Below are 27,555 nucleotides of genomic sequence, written 5' to 3' on the forward strand. Positions count from 1 at the left end.
AAGGTGTTCCAAAAACAGAATTCAATTCAGAATAAGGAAATTATATTAAAGGTTTGGTATTGGGCAAAATATTGTTTGGCTAAAGATTTGGTATGTCCCTAATAATATACTTTTGGCATAGAGTAGGGATTTCAATTGGCCTTTCACCAAATATTATGGAGTCAACCCAATTTTGGGCGAAGGGTGAGTTGCCGTCGCAATGACATAGAAATGCCGGCAACAGCACCGAATCTTGCAGCTCATGGGGGCTGATCTCACACCAATTTTCGCACAATATTGTACGTAGCCCTGTGGGTCTGTGAACAACATGTGAATCTGCCGTAAAGTGCGTCTATTACCACACTAACTTGCGGGGGCCTGAAATTGGATTAACCCAGCGGTTGCACTTGTAATACACAGACTTGTACATCCCATCAGATCAACTTAATGTGTAAGGTCTGAGAAGCCCATGCATGTTGTAATAGCGATTTGCTGCATCCTTATCCTCAATCAAAACTTGCTATGGCAGATGCCTGCTGCTGTGAACGAAAGCACTTTCATTGACATGGTTGTGACACTTCCACTGATGGACCATGTTTGTGTGCATTTATAGTCACCGGCCAGGGATGTCCATCACTGTTCTGCAACATTTTTGTTGCGGTCTGACCTTAATACAGCAGGACCTTTGTGATTCTGCTCTGTGTGAGACCTACATCGTAGAAGTAATGCATGCGTAGTTGCAAAAAGTCGCTAAACTACGGCATTATATATGCATCTGAGTCAGGCCCGAGCATTTCTCTGCTGGGAGGTACACTCAGTGATCATTGTCATTTGATTTCATAATCTCTTGCAAAATATGGATAGTATATAGTTTGGATTACAATCTGTATTAGCCAGAACCTTTTGCACAAGAATGAGATCTCTGCTGGAGCACTAGACCAATAACTCCTCACTAGTGTGTAACTAAATATGGGCAGGATGGTCCTCATATAACATCACATCCAGGGGTTAAAGTGGGCCAGAAAGGGGAGGAACTGTGTTCCGTCACTTGTATACTCCGTCAGACCACCTTGCCCGGTCTGCACAGCTATCGGTGCAAGCAGCGCTGTGGCTGCTTGGTGTTGTGGTTTGCTTGACCCACTGTGCGCAGCCTGGCCTGCCCATATCAATAGATGTGGTTCAGGTGGTCGTACTAAAGGGACATGGCCCGCCTCCCCCTTCTATGACAGGCTGGGAATACAACGCGATGACATCATGGAGTGGCATCTGGTCTTATTCCTGTGGCATGCAGAGGAGCTGGGCAGACAAACCCGTGGACCATGCAGTAAAAGTGGGCACGCAGACAACAGGTCTGCCCAACCTCTGCCTCCTCATTCAGTTACTCTGCTCTGGCTGTGGGAGGTGGAGCATACAGCAGCCCACAGGCTTCCCAGAAGCCCACATCAGCAAGTGAGTGGAGGGGATAGAGGAGAAGCATATTACAAGTTTGAGTGGTATTCTGAGGTTGGGAGGTTGTTGGTGAATGAAGGGTGGGGAAGGGTTGTTGCTGGGGTCTTAGTTAATGTGGAGTGTCAGTGCTGCTGGAGGTGTTATTAGTGAATGAGAGTTGTGGGTGTTGCTGCTGGGAATGTTATTAGTGAATAGGGGGGATCAGTATGAGATCCTGGCGGCGAGCACAGCATGTCCCCTTGCAATCTTGCTGCACTTGCCACACTTCGGCGACCTCCGGTTGCCACATGCTTCTATTCCCCCACCTTGGTTGGTGGCGTGGACCACCACCCAAGTGGGGGAACCAGCCGATGGTCGGGACTCCTACCACTGGTATTATAGCTTGTGTTGGCATTCCGATGTCTGCATATTGACCGTCGGGATCCCGTCCAGCGGTCAATTGACTGCCTCCCAATAAGATGTGTGTGGGTGTTAGTGGTGCTGGGATGTTATTAGTGAACAAAGGGTGTGGGCAGTGGTTAAAGTGGACCCGAATGAAACAGAGCTTTGTTCAGGCACTTCTCACTCCTCCAGCCCACCTTAACTAATCAATTAAACTAGTCCCACAGGCAGCGCCGTCGTTCGATAAACTAAAGGAGGACTTATTGTCTTCTCGGCACCGCAGAGAGGACTATAGGGCAGTAGGAGGCTCAGGCTGTCAAACTGAGGCGGTGCCACGGCAGTCTTCAAGTCCTGGTCTAGGGACGGCTGGAAATAATAAATAGGAGGCTGAGGCTGGCTTTAAGTTCCAGGCCTCCCTATGCGCCAGCCACCCATATCAATGATGTTGTGGTGGGTAGGTGGCGCTAAAGATGGAATTATTGATTTTAGCTTGACCTGCCTCCTCCAGACTCTCTGCCAGCAGCTTTAATAATGGCATTGCTTGTCTGCAGCTCCAGGGAGCTTAGAAGCTGCCCTGACTCTGAGTACCCAACCACGCTAATGCTGAGGGAAAGGATGCAGGTTAAAGCAGAGGACAGTCCCCTGCTTTAACCTGCATTACCACATACCTATGTTTCATAGTGTATGTACTATATATAATTTTACCTTTGCATGACACATAATAAATAATCTTACACTGTGAGCATCTAGTGTTAAATGTGTCTGCTTGGCTGGCTAAATAGAACAATACTAGGTGGAAGAGAGCAATGTATCAGCATCATTGACTCTGCCACTCTGTGTGGCTGTGGCATCTATATGGGGGGGAGGTGAGTTCCACCACCTTTCTAGGACCACTTTAAACACTGATCACGTCTTATTTACATCCATGGTTTCATATATGGCTGTGTTGAGCTTTAGTTAAGTCTGTTGGCACCTAGGGACCCCAGTCAGTGTGCTGATACCATGCTCTGTGAGGAATAATGCAGGAAGGGAATGATAGTTTCTGATGCTCACCTTGGTCTTTTGTTCCCTTTTTATCGCATTACCTGTTCAGAAGAGGCAGCATGTAGGTATCTGAAGCTTCCTGCTACTCATCTGCATGCTTTAAAATGTAGCATCTTGCTTAGAAGTACTTCAGTACACTTCTCATTCTACCTGAATACCACATCAGAAAAAAATAAGTATCTATATCCTCCTCCAGTCCAGAATTAACCAAGGCCTGACCACTCATCCCTTCCATTTCCTTTTCGGTTTATTTAGTCTACTAGGCTCCTCATTCCTCTTACCTGCATGAAGACTGCAAAGTGATGTGAATTGTCCTCTAACCCATCTTTCTCTTTCCATGTTTTTCCTTTCCTTCATCACTACTTGCGGAATCAGGGGATGTTCTCTTCCAGATGGCAGAGGTACACCGGCAGATTCAGAATCAATTGGAGGAAATGGTAAGTCATTTGATTCTTCAAGATAACCCATGAAACTGTCATATTGGCTAAGCTTGAGTTTGAAACTCTTTCTTGGCATTCTCCCATTTATCATATGTTGACCATGGCCAGCCCAGTTTGGAAACCACTTTTTTTTTTTTTTTTTTCCCTCTAGCACACAGGGTTACTCTTATCAACAGGTGAGGTGAGAACTTAGTTTGAATTTGCCGAATACCAGGAGCACCAGGCAAAGGTTTTCACCTCACAACCTGGACCACAGAGACTAGACATTACACTTCAAATCACTATATCCTAGTGAGTGTAGAGTGAAGTTCAGCATTTTAGCCACCCCTTCTCTTCTCAACACACAACATGTACAGTAACTGCCGCAGGAATCTTTGTGTAACTGTGCAACAGCTAGAGGGACAAGTGAGGGGAGATGTTATCTTGACTAGTAACTTAAAATAAAGGACATACATTTATGTATCACCTTCTCCCGACAACAGTCTTTCATGGGCTAGTATAAGTTTTCTAGATGTGACTGAGTGCTTTGGTGAGTTCACTGCGGTGAGTGTGCAGTTCGAGGGAATACAGTCAGCAGGGATCATCAGACGTAAAAATGATCCATTCATTTACTTTGGTATTTTTAAAACCTCAAGTAATGAGTTGTCTACATCTTTCGCATGAAAGCAGAAAGGATATGGCCTTTCTTTCTCTCCACTTCTCGGTAAAGTGGAAACCAAATTACCACAATGCTGCTGAATCAGTCTTCTTCCCTACTGGACAGAGCCACTGGCATTAGGCAGGAAGTGGAACAATAACGAACAATATTAGTTTCTCCAACAAATTTGAATCTGGTTCATGATATCCTGTTGTAGCAGACTGTTCACATTTTGTGATTTGAAGAAAAATATTTGAAGGAAATTTGTCAACCTTCATTGTCCCTGAATTACATAATGAGTCATTGTATAGTCATCAAAATGATTGATCACTGCAGTGTTTCCAGCAGGTTTGGGTTGCACATTGCATGTGAAATATTGCATTGAGGGGCCCTACGTATTAGCCCTGTCAGTTTTATTTACAACAGTTTTCTACTCTCCCTCATTTTCCACCTGCCTATCTGTCTGCTCTCATCCGTATGCACATCCATCTGTTCTCCACATCGGTCAGTCACACTTTGCTTTATCCTTCCGGGCAGACCTGTCACTGAATCTTATTCCTGTCCTGCACTCCCGCTGCTTAGAACCTGGCACACTCACTGACCCTTTTCAGTGCTGGAATCCTGCAGTGCTTAAATACCTCATTGAAGCCATAACTATCGAATCTTACCCACTGAACCGATGACTGGGGTTTTAATAAATACTTTTGCTTTGAATTCAGGCCATGGCCACAAAGCTGGGTAACGCATGGCAACTTATGTTTTGCAGAAACTATTCTGTTCTCGGGTAAAGTAAGGTTAACACTGGTGGGATATATGCAGTTGTCACCAGTAAAGAAAATGGCTTTAGCTGTGCCTTTACGCTTTATCGAGTGAAAGCAGAATTTTTCTCTACATGCATGGAGAGCAATAAAATGGTACAAATAGCTGGGTGTCGCATCGGAATTTGGCTATAAGCTGTGTTATGCTCCCTCCCTAATGTCTTCCTTCATACGGATCTGCTGTGATGGATGCAAAAAGGCACTTGGGGAGGAGACCTAATGCACAGTTTAACTGTGTATAGTGTGTGATGTTGGATTTCTCTCTCTTATCCTAGAGACTGGTGTATAAATATGTAACATAACAGGTGCTTGTTTTGTTTCTAGCTGAAATCTTTTCACAATGAGTTACTCACTCAGCTCGAACAGAAGGTGGAGTTGGATGCCAGGTATCTAAATGTAAGTCCGTCTTTTTTTTTCTTTTTTCTTTTTTTTTTTTAATGTGTTCCCTTATGAGTCATGAGTATTTTTAGTTTACGTTTTTTATATATGAAAAACGATTGTTAATGTAATTTTTAATTCTATATTCATTGACAACGGTTATATATTGTAAACTAAATGACATACCAGTCGTTGTAGCGTATAAGGATATTAAGTCGCCTTGGACATGTGTAATAATAAAGCAATTGCCTACATCTTTGGGCCTTGTACTTGCACAGTCATGGGTTCTTCAGTTTGTGTGGCCGTGCACTACATCATGACATCCAGGCTCTCTCACCCACTGTAACTAATCAATGCCTGAAATCCTAATTTCTCTAACGTCCTAAGTGGATGCTGGGGACTCCGTAAGGACCATGGGGAATAGCGGCTCCGCAGGAGACTGGGCACATCTAAAGAAAGCTTTAGGACTATATGGTGTGCACTGGCTCATCCCCCTATGACCCTCCTCCAAGCCTCAGTTAGATCTCTGTGCCCGAACGAGAAGGGTGCACACTAGGGGCTCTCCTGAGCTTCTTAGTGAAAGTTTTAGTTTAGGTTTTTTATTTTCAGTGAGACCTGCTGGCAACAGGCTCACTGCATCGAGGGACTAAGGGGAGAAGAAGCGAACTCACCTGCGTGCAGAGTGGATTGGGCTTCTTAGGCTACTGGACATTAGCTCCAGAGGGACGATTACAGGCCCAGCCATGGATGGGTCCCAGAGCCGCGCCGCCGTCCCCCTTACAGAGCCAGAAGGCAGAAGAGGTCCGGAAAATCGGCGGCAGAAGACGTCCTGTCTTCAACAAGGTAGCGCACAGCACTGCAGCTGTGCGCCATTGCTCTCAGCACACTTCACACTTCGGTCACTGAGGGTGCAGGGCGCTGGGGGGGGCGCCCTGAGACGCAATAAAAACACCTTGGATGGCAAAAAATGCATCACATATAGCTCCTGGGCTATATGGATGCATTTAACCCCTGCCAGAATACATAGAAAAACGGGAGATAGGCTCCGCCCCCTTATCGGCGGCCTTATCTCCTCAGCACACTGGCGCCATTTTCCCTCACAGCTCCGTTGGAGGGAAGCTCCCTGGCTCTCCCCTGCAGTCACTACACTACAGAAAGGGTTAAAAAAGAGAGGGGGGCACTAATTAGGCGCAGTATTAACTATACAGCAGCTATAAGGGGAAAAACACTTATATAAGGTTATCCCTGTATATATATAGCGCTCTGGTGTGTGCTGGCAAACTCTCCCTCTGTCTCCCCAAAGGGCTAGTGGGGTCCTGTCCTCTATCAGAGCATTCCCTGTGTGTGTGCTGTATGTCGGTACTTTTGTGTCGACATGTATGAGGAGAAAAATGATGTGGAGACGGAGCAGATTGTAATAGTGATGTCACCCCCTAGGGGGTCGACACCTGAGTGGATGAACTGTTGGAAGGAATTACGTGACAGTGTCAGCTCTGTATAAAAGACAGTGGTTGACATGAGACAGCCGGCTACTCAGCTTGTGCCTGTCCAGACGTCTCATAGGCCGTCAGGGGCTCTAAAGCGCCCGTTACCTCAGATGGCAGATGGCAGATATAGACGCCGACACGGATACTGACTCCAGTGTCGACGGTGAAGAGACGAATGTGACTTCCAGTAGGGCCACACGTTACATGATTGAGGCAATGAAAAATGTTTTACACATTTCTGATAATACGAGTACCACCAAAAAAGGGGTATTATGTTCGGTGAGGAAAAACTACCTGTAGTTTTCCTGAATCTGAGAAATTAAATGAGGTGTGTGATGATGCGTGGGTTTCCCCCGATAACAACTGATAATTCCTAAAATGTTATTGGCATTATATCCTTTCCCGCCAGAGGTTAGGGTGCGTTGGGAAACACCCCCTAGGGTGGATAAAGCGCTCACACGCTTGTAAGGGCTCTACCTTCGCCGGAGATGGCCGCCCTTAAGGATCCTGCTGATAGAAAGCAGGAGGGTATCCTAAAAGGTATTTACACACATACTGGTGTTATACTGCGACCAGCAATCGCCTCAGCCTGGATGTGCAGTGCTGGGTTGGCGTGGTCGGATTCCCTGACTGAAAATATTGATACCCTAGATAGGGACAGTATATTTTTGCCTATAGAGCATTTAAAAGATGCATTTCTATATATGCGTGATGCACAGCGGAATATTTGCCGACTGGCATCAAGTCTAAGCGCGTTGTCCATTTCTACCAGTAGAGGGTTATGGACACGTCAGTGGTCAGGTGATGCGTATTCCAAAAGGCATTTGGAAGTATTGCTTTATTAAGGGGAGGAGTTATTTGGGGTCGGTCTTTCAGACCTGGTGGCCACGGCAACAGCTGGGAATTCCACGTTTGTACCCCAGGTCGCCTCTCAACATGAGAAGACGCCGTATTATCAGGCGCAGTCTTTTCGTGGACAAGCGGGCAAAAGGTTCCTCATTTCTGCCCCGTGACAGAGGGAGAGGAAAAAGGCTGCAGAAATCAGCCAGTTCCCAGGAACAGAAACCCTCTCCCGCCTCTGCCAAGCCCTCAGTATACGCTAGGGCTTTACAAGCAGAACCAGGCACGGTGGGGGGCCCGTCTCAATGAATTTCAGCGCGCAGTGGGCTCACTCGCAAGTAGACCCCTGGATCCTTCAGGTGATATCTCAGGGGTACAAATTAGAATTCGAGACGTCTCCCCCTCGCCGTTTCCTAAAGTCGGCTCTACCGATGTCTCCTTCTGACAGGGAGACAGTTTTGGAAGCCATTCACAAGCTGTATTCCCAGCAGGTGATAATCAAGATACCCCTCCTGCAACAGGGAACGGGGTATTATTCCACACTGTTGTGGTACCGAAGCCGGACGGCTCGGTGAGACCGATTCTAAATCTAAAATCTTTGAACACTTACATACAGAGGTTCAAATTCAAGATTGAGTCACTCAGAGCAGTGATTGCGAACCTGGAAGAAGGGGACTACATGATGTCTCGGGACATCAAGGATGCTTACCTTCATGTCAAAATTTACCCTTCTCACCAAGGGTACCTCAGGTTTATGGTACAGAACTGTCACGATCAGTTCAGACGCTGCCGTATGGATTGTCCACGGCACCCCGGGTCTTTACCAAGGTAATGGCCGAAATGATGATATTCCTTCGAAGGAAGTGAATTTTAGTTATCCCTTACTTGGACAATTCCCTGATAAGGGTAAGATCCAGGGAACAGTTGGAGGTCGGTGTAGCACTATCTCAGGTAGTGTTGCGGCAGCACGATTGGATTCTCAATATTCCAAAATCGCACCTGGTTCCGACGACATGTCTTCTGTTCCTAGGGATGATCCTGGACACAGTCCAGAAAAAGGTGTTTCTCCTGGAGGAGAAAGCCAGGGAGTTATCCGAGCTAGTCAGGAACCTCCTAAAACCGAGCCAAGTCTCAGTGCATCAATGCACAAGGGTTCTGGGTAAAATGGTGGCTTCCTACGAAGCAATCCCATTCGGCAGATTCCACGCAAGAACTTTCCAGTGGGACCTGCTGGACAAATGGTCCGGGTCGCATCTTCAGATGCATCAGCGGATAACCCTGTCACCAAGGACAAGGGTGTCCCTCCTGTGGTGGTTGCAGAGTGCTCATCTTCTAGAGGGCCGCAGATTAGGCATTCAGGACTGGGTCCTGGTGACCACGGATGCCAGCCTGCGAGGCTGGGGAGCAGTCACACAGGGAAGGAATATCCAGGGCTTATGGTCAAGCCTGGAGACATCACTTCACATAAATATCCTGAAGCGAAGGGACATTTACAATGCTCTAAGCTTAGCAAGACCTCTGCTTCAAGGTCAGCCGGTGTTGATCCAGTCGGACAACATCATGGCAGTCACCCACGTAAACAGACAGGGTGGCACAAGAAGCAGGAGGGCAATGGCAGAAGCTGCAAGGATTCTTCGCTGGGCAGAAAATCATGTGATAGCACTGTCAGCAGTATTCATTCCGGGAGTGGACAACTGGGAAGCAGACTTCCTCAGCACGACCTCCACCCGGGAGAGTGGGGACTTCACCCAGAAGTCTTCCACATGATTAAAAACTCGACAGGTATTGCGCCAGGTCCAGGGACCCTCAGGCAATAAGCTGTAGACGCTCTGGTAACACCGTGGGTGTACCAGTCAGGGTATGTGTTCCCTCATCTGCCTCTCATACCCAAGGTACTGAGATTGATAAGATGGAGAGGAGTAAGCACTATATTCGTGGCTCCGGATTGGCCAAGAAGGACTTGGTAACCGGAACTTCAAGAGATGCTCACGGAGGATCCGTGGCCTCTACCTCTAAGAAGGGACCTGCTCCAGCAAGGACCCTGTCTGTTCCAAGACTTACCGCGGCTGCGTTTGACGGCATGGCGGTTGAACGCCGGATCCTGAAGGAAAAAAGGCATTCCGGATGAAGTCATCCCTATCCTGATCAAAGCCAGGAAGGATGTAACCGCAAAAACATGATCACCGCAATTGGCGAAAATATGTTGCGTGGTGCGAGGCCAGTAAGGCCCGACGGAGGAAATTCAACTGGGTCGATTCCTACATTTCCTGCAAACAGGAGTGTCTATGGGCCTGAAATTGGGGTCCATTAAGGTTCAAATTTCGGCCCTGTCAATTTTCTTCCAAAAAGAACTAGCTTCAGTCCCTGAAGTTCAGACGTTTGTAAAAGGGGTACTGCATATACAGCCTCCTTTTGTGCCTCCAGTGGCACTTTGGGATCTCAATGTAGTTTTGGGTTCCAAAAATCACATTGGTTGAACCACTTAAATCTGTGGAGTTAAAATATCTCACATGAAAAGTGGTCATGCTGTTGGCCCTGGCCTGGGCCAGGCGCGTGTCAGAATTGGCGGCTTTATCCTGTAAAAGCCCTTATCTGATTTTCCATTCGGACAGGGCGGAATTGAGGACTCGTCCTCAGTTTCTCCCCAGGGTGGTTTCAGCGTTTCACCTGAACCAACCTATTGGTGGTGCCTGCGGCTACTAGGGACTTGGAGGCCTCCAAGTTGCTAGACGTTGTCAGTGCCCTGAAAATGTTTCCAGGACGGCTGGAGTCAGGAAATCTGACTCGCTGTTTATCCTGTATGCACCCAACAAGCTGGGTGCTCCTGCTTCTAAGCAGACTATTGCTCGTTGGATTTGTAGTACAATTCAGCTTGCACATTCTGTGGCAGGCCTGCCACAGCCAAAAATCTGTAAATGCCCACTCCAAAAGGAAGGTGGGCTCATCTTGGGCGGCTGCCCGAGGGGTCTCGGCTTTACAACTTTGCCGAGCAGCTACTTGGTCAGGAGCAAATACGTTTGTAAAATTCTACAAAATTGATATCCTGGCTGAGGAGGACCTGGAGTTCTCTCATTTGGTGCTGCAGAGTCATCCGCACTCTCCCGCCCGTTTGGGAGCTTTGGTATAATCCCCATGGTCCTTACGGAGTCCCCAGCATCCACTTAGGACGTTAGAGAAAATAAGAATTTACTTACCGATAATTCTATTTCTCATAGTTCGTAGTGGATTCTGGGCGCCCATCCCAAGTGCGGATTGTCTGCAATACTTGTACATATGTTGTGAGCCATCTTTCAGAGGCTCCTCTGTTATCATGCTGTTAACTGGGTTCAGATCACAGGTTATACGGTGTGATTGGTGTGGCTGGTATGAGTCTTACCCGGGATTCAAAATCCTTCCTTATTGTGTACGCTCGTCCGGGCACAGTATCCTAACTGAGGCTTGGAGGAGGGTCATAGGGGGAGGAGCCAGTGCACACCATATAGTCCTAAAGCTTTCTTTAGATGTGCCCAGTCTCCTGCGGAGCCGCTATTCCCCATGGTCCTTACGGAGTCCCCAGCATCCACTACGGACTATGAGAAATAGAATTATCGGTAAGTAAATTCTTATTTTTTATAATTTCCTTTCAGGCTGCTCTGAAAAAATACCAGGTGGAGCAAAAAAACAAAGGGGATGCCTTGGAGAAGTGTCAGCTAGAGCTGAAGAAGCTGCGCAAAAAGAGTCAGGGCAGCAAGAATCCCCAGAAATATTCAGACAAGGAGATGCAGGTGAGGACTTATATGTATGGAATTTACTTTTGGATTATTGGTTGCATTTGCCAGCCTACAAATGTCTGGTTAACTTGTTGTAACCGAGTTCACCAAGAATACTTAAGGAACTTTTTTTATTTTGGATGGATTGAATTTCGTTTATTTCTCACGTAGACCAGATTTCAGAGAATTTGGTGGTCATGTTTGGTATGGAGTAAATTTAAGGCTGTTCAGTAAAGAAGTTCGTGCATGTGTGGTCATTATCTGCGTTTTCTGATATGGAGACCAATGGCTTCCTTCAGAGGCGGATTGGCCATAGGGTTCTCTGGGAAGATTCCCGGTGGGCCGACGCACCCGCGGGGCCTGTTTTGTTTGAGGACATGTGGTCCTTTTTTTATAGACCTAATGAATTAGATGCAAAATAATTTGCATATATGAAAATTACTTTGCCACTTAGCCTGTGATTGCAGATCTAGTGTATGCTCTGCCTGCCTACTTGGCTGACATATAAGATTGAGTGAATAGTGATTGGTATATGGTTGGTGTAATAAGCATGAAAATATATATTTCTAAAGAATGATATAGTTTCCTAAATTCTGAAGGTGTATCATATAATGTGCTCATAATATTTAATTTTATTTCTTTTTAACTTCCCCCTTGATACTGGACATGCCCACTATCTGGAAAGTCTTGGGGGGAGGGTTCTGCTGCCATGGCCCATGGCTAGACCTTACACCTCTGGTTAAAAAATGTGACAACTGCGCTGTTTTATGAGATTAAGCTGCTCTGTTTAGAAAAAGAATACTGATAAAACATATAACGAGCGCTGTAAGTAACTATTTGATCTAAAATTTGTATATGCAAGTGGCACCTGTATGGAAAAAGAGTTTTTTTGGTTATAGTGCGGTATGTTTACAGCTCCTTTATGGAGTATGTAGATAGAGCTCAGTCCGTTCCGGTTCTCACTTTGCTAGTGAGGCCCTAGCTGTCCCTACCTCATTCAATTCCGTGTTGCAGACAAGGAGTTGTAATTCCTTACCACTCCGCTGCGTCCAGAAGAGACTGTTCGCGGCTCAGTGGTAGGTCGCGGCTCGATGACGTCACGCTGCGGCTAGGCGGCTAGGTGTTCGTGCCGGGAAGATGGTGTGCTGTAGCTCTCTGCCTCCAACGCGTTTCGTGCAATATGGACAGAAAAGACTTATTTGTGGAGAGTCAATGCGGTACACCCAACACGTTTCATCTGTCTGACTTCATCAAGGGGTGAATTCCTATACATCTGGGGAAAGAAGCAGCTGACATGTTGGTAGTGGACAGGAGAGAGGGTTTCCCAGTCTGTCCTTGAACACTTTACTCACAAGAGTCACCAACAGAGCAGGCACAGTCTCACATTTGAGTACAGCACTAAAGACCATTCTGATCTCTGACTTATCAGTATTGCAATATAAACCAGTTTATGACTCTGAGGCAGGTATATCAACGTGCACGAAAAAATCCCGGGAAATAGAGCTAATATTTGCCGTCATTTGCAGATCTACCATCAAAACCTGTGCTGGCATGTATCAGAGTGGCAGAGCCAGGACAGCTCCTCTGATATCAAAGGGTATACGTGATGACTGTCTTTATTATTTTGCATAGCACACATATTGCAGATGTGATGGATCTCCGTATTCTTCATTCCTTCTACATCTGTGTATGCTCCAAAAACATCACATATGTGCTTACACTAAAGCAACAAGCAGGCACAAGCACAAGGGTGTTACCAGTAAGGCTTGATTCTGATTTGTACAGTGTTGGACAGCTGCAGGGAAGTGGGTGTGCAAACTAAAATGCAAATGCAGCAGGAGGCGCCTGTAGGAGATATTTGCCTCCTGCAAGTATCTGCGATCTGAATACTGGGTCTGAAGATACAGCATTGGATCACCATTGAGAGATGGTTGTTGCCCTCTGCCAGTCTGCGTAAGTTGAAGATTACTCAGACTCTGTCAGAACCCCTCTGCCGGGTCCAGCGACAAAGACCCTGGGCTCTGCACGCCTACAAAATGTGGGTGACACTCCCCTATCTTGTAGAACTGTCCCGGCCACCTCCAACTGCTTCGGTTAAGGGGGGGGCTGCGAGCGATCGCGCAGGACCCGTTCTGTGCGAGCGCTGTACCCAAAACATTGATAAGCGTGTTACTTTACAAATGAGATGCCATCAGTGCTTTATGTGGACATTTGCAAATATCGATACCTGGAAGGTATAGACCTGGACAGAATGTTGATATATAAAATGTCAACATTAGAGTTAGGTTTAGGGGTTAGGGATAGGCTTGCCTTAAAAGCACTGTTAATGTTGACATGATGTACTGAACCCCTCTCCCTGGCTGAAGTGTGAGCTGTGATACACAGAGGGGTTCACAAACACGCTGGGGAGGGGGAGAATCTAAAAGATCCTAAAAATAATCACTGCTACCACCAACAGAAGATGACCATAGAGTCTGACTTAAAGCTCTCCAGATATCATAAAAAAATAAAATAAAAAAAAAGTGTGTGTGTGTATATGTATGTATGTATATATATATATATATATATATATATATATACATACATACATACATACACATACATACATACATACATACATACCGAATTTTTTTTTTTTTTTTAATTGTAACTTGTTAAATACCTGAAATTATCTGGCCCATTTACAAGAGCAGAGCGGCTGTAATGACACAACTGCGTCATTTCCTGTATTAAATCTTTAATAAATATTACAAATACTTAAAAGTATATGAGATGCATAAAGCGAGGTTGCAGCATGTTTTCAGAAAACAATCTATTGATGCATATACCGCTGTGTCTCAGTGTGGACCTGGAATGAGAACATTGTAAAAGACAGATCTGTCCAAACAAGGAGATAATACTAATTTAACCTCTTCAGTGGTGGGTTTTATTAAAAAATACACACCTCCCATGGTGTTTTTACAATCAGGGAGTGCATGGGTTAAAGTGCAGGGGAGGAGTGCTGGGGGCGATCGCTTGCGGGTGAACATCTGCGGGCATCGCCAGCGTCCATTCCAATCAGCATAAACCATTAGTTTTGTATTAAAAAAATTACACACCTCCCATGGTGTTTTTACAATCAGGGAGTGCAGGGGTTAAGTGAGGGGGGGGGGGGGAGGATGAGTGCTGGGGGGCGATTACCCGCAAGGGAACACCCGCGGCGGCTCGGGCAATCAGCATAAGCTATTATGCAGTTAAGCCTGCCCCCCGGCCGATAGGAGTCCGGGGGGCGGGTTTAACTCCACAATGGCTTATGCTAATTCCCGGGCGCCATCACGCTGCACGGCTGTTCCCGGGGAATCAGTCAGTAGCATGCCCGGAAATCTTCTCAGGTAGCCAGCACTGACAGCGCTGGGTACCCCGGAAGATTTCCGTGAATACCATTGAAGGTGTTAAATAGGCTGCAAAGTATATTAGTGTGCAGTAACGGATGTAGTTATCCGGTTGTTGGATCGACCATACTTAGGTCAACCACTATTGGTCCACATGCATTAAGGCGACATGGTTCAAAGATCGACATGGCAAAGGTCAGCATGAGTTTTTCACATTTTTTATATTTTAAATTTGTTTGACGTTTTTCATATTTTATGATCCAAGTGGACTACAATTGGGAATAGTAACGTGCTGAGCATAGCAAGGCACCTTGCCTGAAACATGGCAAGCGAAGTGGTGCCCTAATTGGGGTCCCCACTTATTTTACAGAGGAAACCACATTAAAAGTAAAAAAAAAAACATAGGTCGACCTCTATCTGTCAACTTATTTCATGTCTACCTTTAGTCCATATCAACCTTTTTTTCTGTGTCGACCTAGTGCATGTCGACCAATAGTGGTCAACCTAGTGACTGTTGACCTACTTAGGGTTGACCCAATGATCCACACCCACCTTTGTTTCGGTCACTATAATTGCTTGTCGAGCATTATACACAAATGAGTCAGCAGATTATAATCTGAGCATTATATAACTTCTGGCCACTTGAACTCCATAATGTTATGGGAATTATTGGAACTACAGTACAAGTTTCGCAAACAAGAAGCTTTTTGCTTCCTTACAATCTACAGTATTTTACCAAATGTCTTCCAAGGCAGGAGCTGGAGACATGGTTGACAAGTATATTTGAATAGATCTTGAAAGCTGTGTTTATCAATGGCATTGCTCTTAAACTCTGTTTGCATATAAATTATATACAGAAAAAATTTACAAAAATAACTTTTTAATTACACTAATCTCTCCTGCCTCCTTCAAACTCTCTAACTCTGTCCTCAGAGCCCTTAACTCTTCACGTTTTTCAGACCACCTAGCTGATGTACAGGGTAGTCTTCATTAATAACTGCATCAACCCTTTAAAAATGTGCCATCTGACAGTCTAAATATCCATAGGTGACCTGGAAAACATCTCCTGTTAAGGGCTCAGTAGAACAGAGTTTTAGAATCGCTGATCTAGGTGACCAGGATACAAATCTATGTAATAAGCAATGGTGACCTGTCCCGTCTCAATCATATGCCTGCTTCCCCAACTTCTCCCACTGCAGTGTCAGGTGGGACAGACCAGGAGAGAAGTGCCTCTACAGGGTAAGTATACGGAGAAGGGAATGGGGAAACCTGGAATGCTGGGTCCATATTACTAGTTACATAGAATAACTTGAAATAGCTGGTAAAGCCAATCCATACCTAAATAAATTTACAATGTAAGAGGTATGGGGAACACATGATATGTGTGGTTGCAGAGTAACAATTGTTACTGTTGATGGGGAAAGTATGTCTTGTTTTATACAGTAGAATCATCCTTAACCTCCTCCCCCAGCCTCAAAGCAGCAATTGGTGACTTCAAGTGGTGTGTACAACTGGCCAGATGAGTCTCTGGGAGATGGAGATATGAAATTGAATGTTGTGGAGCTAGCAGATGCTACCAATTAGACCACAGAGAAAGGAGGAACTCATCTGCCCATAAGTGATCTGTTTATCTGTTCATCAGAGTGCCCTGAGAAGGGGCTCAGTGCTAGTTCTGCATGGTTTGAGTCTGTATCAGTTTATCTCTGGGATCATTGGTAATTGTTGGGGGACAGACTATATTCACTTGCCTTCTAGTTCCATAATCCAAGAGCAGGTGGTATGCTAAATAACCAAACAGCTGCTGAGAGTTATGAGCTACACTACCCCCCCCCCCCCCCTAAAATAGCTAACCATAGCTGGTACCTTCTATGTGGCAGGTGGGTAAACTGCCATCACATGAAAGGATTTGATAGTTGGCTGAAAATTCTCTATTTTTATGTCCGTTCTAAATTGTAGTCAAATTTTACAAGCTTGCAATGTAAATAGGGGCATATACTAAAGACTAAGGGATCTAATGATCCTCACAGCGAGGGATGGCACTTGCTGCAACAAATAAGGTTTCTTTTTCTTTTTTTTAAGTGAAAGCAGCCTTAGATATTGCTCCTCAAATAGTAACTCTAAACGTTGGCCAGAGTGCGTCTATGGAAATAGCATGTCTCATTTTAAAGAGAAGTAAGTTTTTTCATTTCATCAGCAATATAGGAGCCTACAAGAGAATTCCATTAGAAGTCGCTCAACTGCCACAACTTGGGATGAGATACATGGTCTTGCTAGATAAGTGAACTACTGAAGTCTCCCTCTTGCTAAAAAGCTGGTGATGAGGTACAGCTATGCATGGCGGGATGCAGTCATTTATGTCTGCAGTTCTATGCTGATACATTCGAGAGCTCCCACTGCATAGAATAATTTGGAATGTACTTGAGAAATAGTAGCGTCTCTTAGTAGTATGTCAAGTTCTACAACAATCTGTGAGAGCTAATTATTGAAAATAGTTCTATACGGATTGAAAAGCAGCTAAGCTTTTTGGAATTTTTCAAAGTGAGTTTTGTCCCTCTTCACTAAGTAAAGCTATGTACATAATGTAAGATTGGAACAATATATTGTGTGTGTAGTCTGTACTCCTAATCCATCGTTCCCAGCTGTAGTTCATTGAATTGTCCCTTTGGATGTGCTGCATGTCCAATGGGATGATTCCACGGCCGTTGTGGTGTTTACATGCAGGGTGTAACAATACTCTGTGCTGTTGTAGAGTGGATTATTTAATATATACAGCAGATGAGATGTATTGTTGCACAGTCTGATGGTGTGTACCCAGCTTAAGACTCTTCATAGAACAAACTTGAATATTTTTTTATTAATGGGAAAAGCATATGCCCGAACCTAGCTCACGGTGCTTATATACTTTATAAATGACACTCGGGAAGTACATGTTTAAAGGCAGAAATTAAATGGCAAACCTACAACTAGGCGTCTCAAGTTTGTCCGATTTAAATCTAGTGTTTTACAGTAGTGGATTTACCATGTGTTTTTTAAAATGATGTACAATTTTAAAATCTAAATGTTTAGTAAATTCTGTTTAACTAAAGCCTGTTTTCTGAAGGAAGATACAAGTTTTGGAAACCTCTCTAACCTCCTCCTTTTCGGAGCGTTAAACCTGACAACATAGTAATTACCTATGTTTTCATTGTTACAAGGCTAACCGTCTGGTAAGACGTTACGACTAATTCCATTTAACTCAACATAACATATCAGATATGTAAAATAATGTAATGTTGCATGTCTTACACCAGGGGTGGGGAACCTCAGGCCCGAAGGCTGTATAAGGCCCGCAGAGCCACTTGATCCAGCCCGGCCAGGCTCACCTAGCCGGGCGCCTGCTGAGATTTTGTTACTAGTGGGCGCCTGGCTTCTTACCCTCAGTAGCAGCCGGAGGCAGGAGCTCACTACTTAGGGCAGGCTCATTTTTAAGTTGATAATTTTTGTATGGCCCCAGAAGGATTTTATAAATATCCAAATGGCCCTTGGCAGAAAAAAGGTTCCCCACCCCTGTCTTGCACAAACCCATCACCGAAATCTATTTACTACCATCTGGGTTGTTTTAACAAAAATTATGCTGGTGTGTTGAATTAAGAAGTCTACAGAGTGGTCATGTGTTTTTTCAAACAGTTTTGTGGCAGTTGCCTGGAAGAAGACCCCCCCTGTAATCTTCATAGGGCCACTTGCAACCTTGTATGTGGAGGGGTTGGTGACATCCAGCACTTTTACTGAAATGCCAATTACCAAATAGCCAAGATTTTCACTCTTCAAGTTATTAAACCTATGTTTAGTTACAAAATGCAGCTTGGCGCAGTTAATGATCTCTTGGCCTTCCTTGTATCTTTGGATGGTATTGCATATATTGTAATGTCAATCCCAAACCTTCCAAATTATGTTTGGCTAGAAGTGTAACCTAAATTCTTAAAATCCCAGAATTTATGAATGAAAAGTTGGTGCCCCTAGGTTAAGTGGTTGTATTTTTCTAATTAATCCATATTGCGTATTCTTGGGAGTTATAGTTTGTACATGATAGCATCCATTATGGCCCCCATGTTATTGTAGGAGACCAAGATAAAGACTACAGTCAGAAACTGGTTTTCCAAGCTTGCATACCTTCTTATAAAGCCGTCATTCTTAACTTCAGCAAAGGCCAGCTATCAGATGTGATTTATTTCAATTTGCAAATATGTTGGATACAGTAACCTCCTGCCAGTTACTGTAAAAATGTAAGTGTTTAACTGCTGGAGAAAATCACTATAATTTGATTGAGAATTGGTTAAATAATAGAATTACCTTTTTTCTTTGAAGTTGGACAGGAATTCAGTGGTTTCCTTTACTATGTCCACACACATTAATAGACTTGTCAAAGAAAGTGAACCTTTGGCGCCTCCAGCAAATAGTTAATAAACAATCTACAATAAAAGTCCAAACCCAAGAGGTGTAAGAAGTTATTTCTTTTCCTTCACCCTTTATTAGGACAGAGAGAGGAGCAGTATGCTTGAGGGAGCTGCATAGTCACACAGGTCGGAGGTTGTGCCTTCGACTGCCACTCTGTGTCCTGGTGCCAGCACAGATTTCTACACTTGGAAGTCCCTGCTGCATTGATAATTAGTGCTTAGCCACAGTGGTGGCATGCGGAGAAGCAAGCAGTGACAATGGTCTGCTAGATGGAGCATGTCCCTTTTTGTGTATTGCTAAACTATTAAAATGCTTTTAAATTATTTTACTACTGCATCTGCATTCTCCTGTCAAAATTTCAGTCAATATTTTGACTCTAGACAAGTTGGGGTGTGTGATGGTGGGGGCCTGGACATATGCAACTGGTGACTTTTCAGCTGTACAGTTCCAATTACAACCTTCCAAAGATTGGATCTGTGGTTCCACATTAGGTGGCGAACAGGTTGCTGAAACCTGTCTGAATGAATTTCTGTAAATTGCTAGTATGATTCACTACTTTCAATTACTACTAGGTCTCAATTCTGACAGTACAAAGCTTCTTACAGTATAACAAATGAACCCACTTATAGTTACTTAACCTTAAATGCCCTTCCTTCGTCTTCCTGACACTTAAGAATTATCCCATGCAGACCACCCTCAGATCCATAGCCCTCTATTGTATCACACTTCTACAGAAGCCACAGCTTCTTCCTTATTTCTGAATGAAATCTACAGAGCATCTACCTTCTCTTTGTAGGTTTGGACTCAAAGGAGCAGATGGAAGCTAATAACCAGGTCATTATGAAGCTGCTTATGCAGGGGGATCATTCATATTTAAATAGTGCAGGGCTATAATAGGTGTCTTAATTCTACAGGCAATTCCAACCAGACCTCGTTTTAACAGGAGCTAAATCCAATAGGCAAGTGTGTGTGTGTGTGTGTGTGTGTGTGTGTGTGTGTGTATATGTATGTGTATATATATATATATATATATACATACATACATATACACACTGCTCAAAAAATAAAGGGAACAATAAAATAACACATCCTAGATCTGAATGAATGAAATATTCTTATTATATACTTTGTTCTTTACATAATTTTTGTGTGATTTTGTTGTCAGCACATTCAACTATCAATGGAAGTCAAATTTATTAACCCATGGAGGTCTGGATTTGGAGTCACCCTCAAAATTAAAGTGGAAAAACACACTACAGGCTGATCCAACTTTGATGTAATGTCCTTAAAACAAGTCAAAATGAGGCTCAGTAGTGTCTGTGGCCTCCCCGTGCCTGTATGACCTGCCTACAACGCCTGGGCATGCTCCTGATGAGGTGGCGGATGGTCTCCTGAGGGATCTCCTCCCAGACCTGGACTAAAGCATCCGCCAACTCCTGGACAGTCTGTGGTGCAACGTGGCATTGGTGGATGGAGCGAGACATGATGTCCCAGATGTGCTCAGTTGGATTCAGGTCTGGGAAACGGGCGGGCCAGTCCATAGCATCAATGCCTTCGTCTTGCAGGAACTGCTGACACACTCCAGCCACATGAGGTCTAGCATTGTCTTGCATTATGAGGAACCCATGGCCAACCGCACCAGCATATGGTCTCACAAGGGGTCTGAGGATCTCATCTCAGTACCTAATGGCAGTCAGGCTACCTCTGGTGAGCACACGGAGGGCTGTGCGGCCCCCCAAAGAAATGCCACCCCACACCATTACTGACCCACTGCCAAACCGGTCATGCTGGAGGATGTTGCTGGCAGCAGAACGTTCTCCTTGGCATCTCCAGACTCTGTCACGTCTGTCACATGTGCTCAGTGAGAACCTGCTTTCATCTGTGAAGAGCACAAGGTGCCAGTGGCGAATTTGCCAATCTTGGTGTTCTCTGGCAAATACCAAACGTCCTGCACGGTGTTGGGCTGTAAGCACAACCCCCACCTGTGGGCGTCGGGCCCTCATACCACCCTCATGGAGTCGGTTTCCGATCGTTTGAGTAGACACATGCACATTTGTAGCTTGCTGGAGGTCATTTTGCAGGGCTCTGGCAGTGCTCCTCCTGTTCCTCCTTGCACAAAGGCGGAGGTAGCGGTTCTGCTGCTGGGTTGTTGCCCTCCTACAGCCTCCTCCACGTCTCCTGATGTACTGGCCTGTCTCCTGGTAGCGCCTCCATGCTCTGGACACTACGCTGACAGACACAGCAAACCTTCTTGCCACAGCTCGCATTGATGTGCCATCCTGGATGAGCTGCACTACCTGAGCCACTTGTGTGGGTTGTAGGGAAGTCGTACAGGCATGTGGCGGCCACACACAATACTGAGCCTCATTTTGACTTGTTTTAAGGACATTACATCAAAGTTGGATCAGCCTGTAGTGTGTTTTTCCACTTTAATTTTGAGGGTGACTCCAAATCCAGACCTCCATGGGTTAATAAATTTGATTTCCATTGATAATTTTTGTGTGATTTTGTTGTCAGCACATTCAACTATGTAAAGAACAAAGCATTTAATAAGAATATTTCATTCATTCAAATATAGGATGTTATTTTAGTGTTCCCTTTATTTTTTTGAGCAGTGTATAATAAAATGCTTCTCTATCTCCCTCTTCTCCAGCAATAGGTAATGCTTATAGATTGCACAGCTTGTTAGGAACCTTAATGTGGCTGTTTTAGATCTCCAGTGTAACAGTCTGCTCACGCATAGGCCCTCATTCCGAGTTGTTCGCTCGCTAGCTGCTTTTAGCAGCATTGCACACGCTAGGCCGCCGCCCTCTGGGAGTGTATCTTAGCTTAGCAGAATAGCGAACGAAAGATTAGCAGAACTGCTACTAAATAATTCTTTGTGAGTAGGTCTGGAGCTACTCAGAAACTGCAGATTGCGATCAGCTCAGTCCGTTTAGTTCCTGGTTTGACGTCACAAACACGCCCTGGGTTCGGCCAGCCACTCCCCCGTTTCTCCAGACACTCCTGCGTTTTTTAGCACACTCCCGGAAAACGCTCAGTTACCTGCCAGAAACGCCCCTTTCCTGTCAATCATTTACTGATCAGCAGTGCGACTGAAAAGCGTCGTACGAACACCAGCAAAACTGCTAAGTTTTTAGTTAAATAACTTCGCGCATGCGCATTTAGCAGCAAATCGCAGCATGGCGTAAATCGGCAATGAGCGAACAACTCGGAATGACCACCGCATAGGGTGTAAGATCTGGTGCACTCAGCAGGGCTCTAGAACATATACATACCTTTCACTGCCATGTAAGCAAACAAGCATACTAAAATGGATTGGAGTACATTGTGTCCTTCCATGCATGGCGAGTAACCTGCCATGCCTGGAAGGAACACGTATATCACATTCAACAGGAAAATCTGCCTTTCCGTCTGAAAACTCTGAGTTGCAGGAAACCGCTTCATACTGTGTGTACAATATAACTACAGTATGTGTGTGCAAGCCTTTAAAGGGAGCATATTGTTTATAAAACATAAAAAAAGTTATCCCACCCCTCTTAACTTCATGTAACTTGTTGAAAACTTATGCATAAATGAGTTGGGTCAGGATCCCGACCGCCGGTCACCTGACTACATCCTGAATAAACAGTTCTTTACAAAATAAATCTGGGTTCATAGGTGGTATGGTATCATTTGGAACCTGCAAGAAAGGTGTGAGGTAAACCGCACCAATTATTTGGATAATACAGTCTATATCAGTTAGGTGTGCTCTGAAGTAACTGATTTATATTAAAGAATAGACTTCTTAGTAAGGTAACCATACACTTCAGACTTGATGTTGTCTATAAGGTGTATTTGTGGTGACCATTAGCGGTGCTCCTCAGACTCACAAAGTATCAAATAGGGTTCTGAGTGGTTAGAAATGAAGAAGACTCTTGTTGGGGAGCACTCAAGATTATTATTTTTTATTATTATTATTATTATTATTATATTTTATTTATAAGGCGCCACAAGTGTTTCGCAGCGCAGTACAAAGGACAGTACAGGGAGACAAATTTAGCATTACAGTAAATAAATAACAGAAATAGAGTACATGTAACAAAGAGCATCACAATTCTCAAGACATAATACAGCTAAGATGTAAGTAGTGTGGGAGGGATCATCATACTACTAGGGGCTGGTGGTCATAGATGGAGATGAGCCTTTACCAGCAGGAGAAAAAGTGGGTAAAGATGGTCGCTGAGTAGGGGAGAGCTGCGAGTAAAATGTGTCGAAGAGGGCTTAGATAACAAGAGGAAAGAGGGCCCTTCTCTGAAGAGCTAACAATCTAGTGGAAAGGGTCGACAGACAGATGACATGAGGTGCAAGCAAGCGGGAGGTAGCCTGATGGCAGTATTTAAGCAAAGCTGAGATGTTCAAGGCAGGGAGATGGAGGAGTGGCCTCAGGACTAGGTTATGCGTCGGGAGGGTATGCTTTGATGAATAGGAGGAGGTTGGAGATGTAGGGAGCAGTGGAATTAGAGATGGCATTGTATGTGAGGGTGAGGAGTTTGAAGAGGATTCTGTAGGGGAATGGGAGCCAGTGTAGATTTTGTCGAAGGGGAGTGGCAGATGTGGAGTAAGCATAGCTGTTGAGTTTAGGACAGATTGGAGGGGAGCAACATGGTCGCAAGCGAGGCCAGTGAGGAGAACATTGCAGTAGTCGAGTCGTGAGATGACCAGTGAGTGGATGATAAGTTTAGTTGCACTCTGGGAGAGAAATGGCCTGATGCTAGCAATGTTGCGTTGCTGGAACAGACAGGATTGTGCCAGAGCTTGGATGTGGGGTGCAAAGGAGAGGAGGGAGGAGTCAAGAGTGACGCCCAAGCAGCGGAGTTGGGGAACGGGGGAGATGGTGGTGTTGTCAACAGTGACAGAGATATTTGTAGGTGGTGTTGCTCTGGATGGAGGAAAGATGAGTTCAGTAATGTCCATGTTGAGCTTCAGAGAGCGCTCAGACATCTAGGAGGAGATTGCGGAGAGGCAGCTGGAAACCTGACAGAGGGGGACTGGGGACTGATCAGAAGAGGAGAGGTAGAGTTGAGTGTCATCAGCATAGAGGTGGTATTGAAGGCCAAAGGAGTTAATGAGTGCACCCAGGGAAGAAGTGTACAGGGAGAACAGAAGGGAGCCTAGGACAGGACCCTGAGGGACACCAACAGGAAGGGGGTGACGTGGTGCTGGAGGCAGACATGGAGAAAGAGCGGTTAGTGAGGTAAGAAGAAAACCAGTCAAGGACAGTGCTAGATCAGAGGAACTATAAAGTTTTCAAATTACAGTTAAGAGCCTAAAGATTTTATTAGAGCATAAATAAAATGAGGGAGTCCAAAAATATCCCATCTATATAGCTAACAGTTAGGTGAAAATATAGGTAAAGTAAACAATTGATAGCTACAAGTTATAGTAAAAAAGCCGGATAAAAATATATGGTGGGCACTGACAAGCCACAGTGATGCCAATATTTTATAAAATGACCATCATATATCCCGCATAAAGTCCCGCTATCTGCCCACAGCGGGCAGGTAGTCTGCTTTTTTAATGTGGGTCTTTCAGACACACAATCAGTGTTTTAAGCGGACACATTTACAATATTCCCATTGGTTAATTTGTGATAGCTTACTACTATATGGCACTGGATGACATCTGTTATTGTGCTGCATACAGTACTTAGAATACATCATCTCAATGGTGTATATGTAGATGCTTGTTTAGTGTGATAATACACTCCTGGTAATGTCAGTCGTCATAATTTTTATTTGCCACTACAGGGTTATGAACGTTTCTCTTGATTTGGGTACACTTTCAATTTGTATCTTAATATTGTGTTGACAACCTATTGTAACAGCTGGTACAGGCTTTGTTATAAAAATTGAGAAATTATTATACCAGTTGTTGGCATCAGCCTTTTAGGAAACGCACAGCGGTCACTGTAAACAACCTATTCATCCATATGAAGGAACCAATGCTCCACATAATTTTTCCTGAAAAGGAATAAGGGCTCTCTTTTTTTTTTTTTTTTTCAATAAGTACACACATTTCTTCAGGTCAGTAAGGTTCACTTGATCTGATTTTCAAGAGCATGTTGTGTGAATTATACCATATGAGTCCTGCAATGCACAAGTAACATGACCATTGGTACTGACCACTGCATGCTTGACAGCTGTTATCTGTTTCTAACCTGGTTTCATACGTCCCAACATTGAATCCTGTGAAAGAGGGACATCAGTGCGGCGAAGCCGCACCCATTTGTGAAAGGGGGACGTGACCTGTGAAAAGGGGGCGTGGCTTTGTGGGGTTGCCATGTTCGTGAGCCACGCCCCCATTTACGTCACTGAGGGGTTATGCCCAGCGCTCTCTGAGCTGCTGGCATGCCCCCTCTCCTTCTGTCTTCAGTGAATAGACACTGTGCGCATGCGCACAGCATCTCTTCACTGCTCTGCTAAGCAGAGCAGCGGTGACAGGAGCCTCCCAACTTTATCGTTCCTCTGATCTTGGGTGCTCCCCAACAAGAGTCTTCTTCTTTTCTAACCTCTTAGAACCCTATTGATCATTTGGAACATAGAAAAAAAGCTGGGGTGTGTTTTTTATTTTGCCATAGAAAATGTTTATTCATGGTGACTGTCCTGGAGAATTCTTTTTTCTCTTTGAGTGATTGAGCGGAGTGTCAGGGCTTGTGTACTTGGGCCTTTTATCAATGATGGTCTGGAAATGTATGCAAATTGTACTTTACACACCCGATTCTGCTGTTGCCTGCACTGTATATAAGCATTAGTGGTTGGTACTTGTCAGTGACGTGCGGTAGGTGAGGCAGAGCCTTTCCTGTCATACTAACGTTTGTGCCAGAGTTTTGACTGTCTAAAGTATATGAAAAATACAAAGAATATGTTTGAAATATCATCTTTCCAGGAGTTTATGCTGCTGTACCGGTGTATGATGCCCAGATGTACCCTTTGGCTCATATACTGTATTGCATGTAAATCTGGCTCTGGTGCTAGCCAGTGCCTCCTGAGACATTTAGCTCACTGCACATCCCTGGTACTTGTACGCTATGATCTGGATGCTTTAGGAAAGCTGTATGAAAAGCAGACACAATTTCCTTGTGCTTTTAATGCTTTTTGCAATAAATCCTTGAATGGAGTAATGCTTTTATGAGAACTTACACATTCCCAATATAATTTTGTCCAAAGCAAAAAGAGTAGGTGTTCCTATAAAGACTCCAAGGGGACAATTTAATGATCTGTTTGTCCTGCTTCATCCGGCTGTGCTCATTGTTGATTTTATTTTTTCACAAAATGAAATACAAGACTGCAAAACCAAGCTGCATAGCCGTCTAGAAACAGCAAAGACTGTGGTAGGAACACTTGCTCATCACCAATTTCGGCCTGTAAAGGGCCGTATTCACGGGCCGATTTGGGGAGAGATGGGGGCTGAGCAGTTCGCTCAGCACACATCTCTCCCCCCGCTCAGCACAGCATGATGTGTGCTGAGCGTGCGGGGGGAGACAGGGGGGGGAGCTCATTTCACCCAGCGTGTGAAATGAGCGACCTGCTAGATTGGCTTGCATGCAGGCCAATCTAGCACCAGCGATAGCGATGCGCGGGGCTGCGCATCGCTATAGCTGTGAGGAGTACACACTGAGTGATCACTGCTTAAAGACATCAGGAACCACAGTTTGGGGGGTATCCAATTACATTGGATGATTTTTCCCGATGTTTCACCCATATTTTTTTGCAGGCTATCCAATTTGGTAGCCTGAAATAAAATAAAAAATAAAAAAATACATGATCTCCCGAAAACACACAGGTTCAGTGAAACCTGTGTGTTTTTTGGTAGAAACAGCCCCGTTTCCATGGATTTGGCTTCACCTGCCTGAGGGAGGTGAAACAAAATCCGTGATAAGGCGGCACGAGCCACGGCTTTATGGGGCTAATTGGATAACCCCTGGTGGGACAATTAGCTGCGTTAACTTAACGTGGATAATTGCATAACCCCTTCAGTGTCACTATGACCATAGTCACAAAAAATGTAGACAAAAGCGATGTGTAGTATGTTATGCCGGCGCTTGGGATCCCGACGCCCAGCATACTGGTGCCGAGATCCCGACCGCTGGCATGCAGGCAGCGGGGTGAGCGCAAAAGAGCTCCTTGCGGGCTTGCTGCACTCGCCACGATGCAAGCTACGTGCGCAACACTCTTTATTCTCCCTCCAGGGGTGTCGTGGGTATATTATTCAATGTAATGAGGAGGAAAAAGATGTACTGGTACACTTCATGAAACGAAACCGATCAACAAATGTGTACTCCTGGCTTTCAGTGTTATGTTCCTTTTAGTCACGTCCCCTGTGTAACGGAAGTGCCCACTATCTAAGGAAGTACTAGAAGGCAATGTCTGCTGACACTTTAAGGTAAAATTACAGACCGTTACAACAGGTTCCAAACAAGGAAAAGATAATGTGATTGACTCAACTTAAGTTATGGACTCAAGTTATGTTTAAATGTTTAAATTTCATGGTTTCTTATGTTAATTAT

General features: G+C 44.7%; 1 protein-coding gene across 5 annotated transcripts in view; it reads left to right on the forward strand.

The window, feature by feature from the left end:
- BAIAP2 (BAR/IMD domain containing adaptor protein 2) overlaps positions 1-27,555 on the forward strand; it is a 455,453-nt gene that overhangs the window by 308,484 nt on the left and 119,414 nt on the right. For all 5 annotated transcript variants that reach the window (XM_063961088.1, XM_063961087.1, XM_063961089.1 and 2 more), the window contains 3 exons: positions 3,229-3,290; positions 5,073-5,144; positions 11,080-11,217. In XM_063961088.1, the coding sequence (XP_063817158.1) occupies positions 3,229-3,290; positions 5,073-5,144; positions 11,080-11,217 (272 nt within the window). The remainder of the gene's footprint in view (positions 1-3,228; positions 3,291-5,072; positions 5,145-11,079; positions 11,218-27,555) is intronic.

Source organism: Pseudophryne corroboree, chromosome 3, assembly GCF_028390025.1.
Source record: "Pseudophryne corroboree isolate aPseCor3 chromosome 3, aPseCor3.hap2, whole genome shotgun sequence".
Taxonomy (NCBI): Eukaryota; Metazoa; Chordata; class Amphibia; order Anura; family Myobatrachidae; genus Pseudophryne; species Pseudophryne corroboree.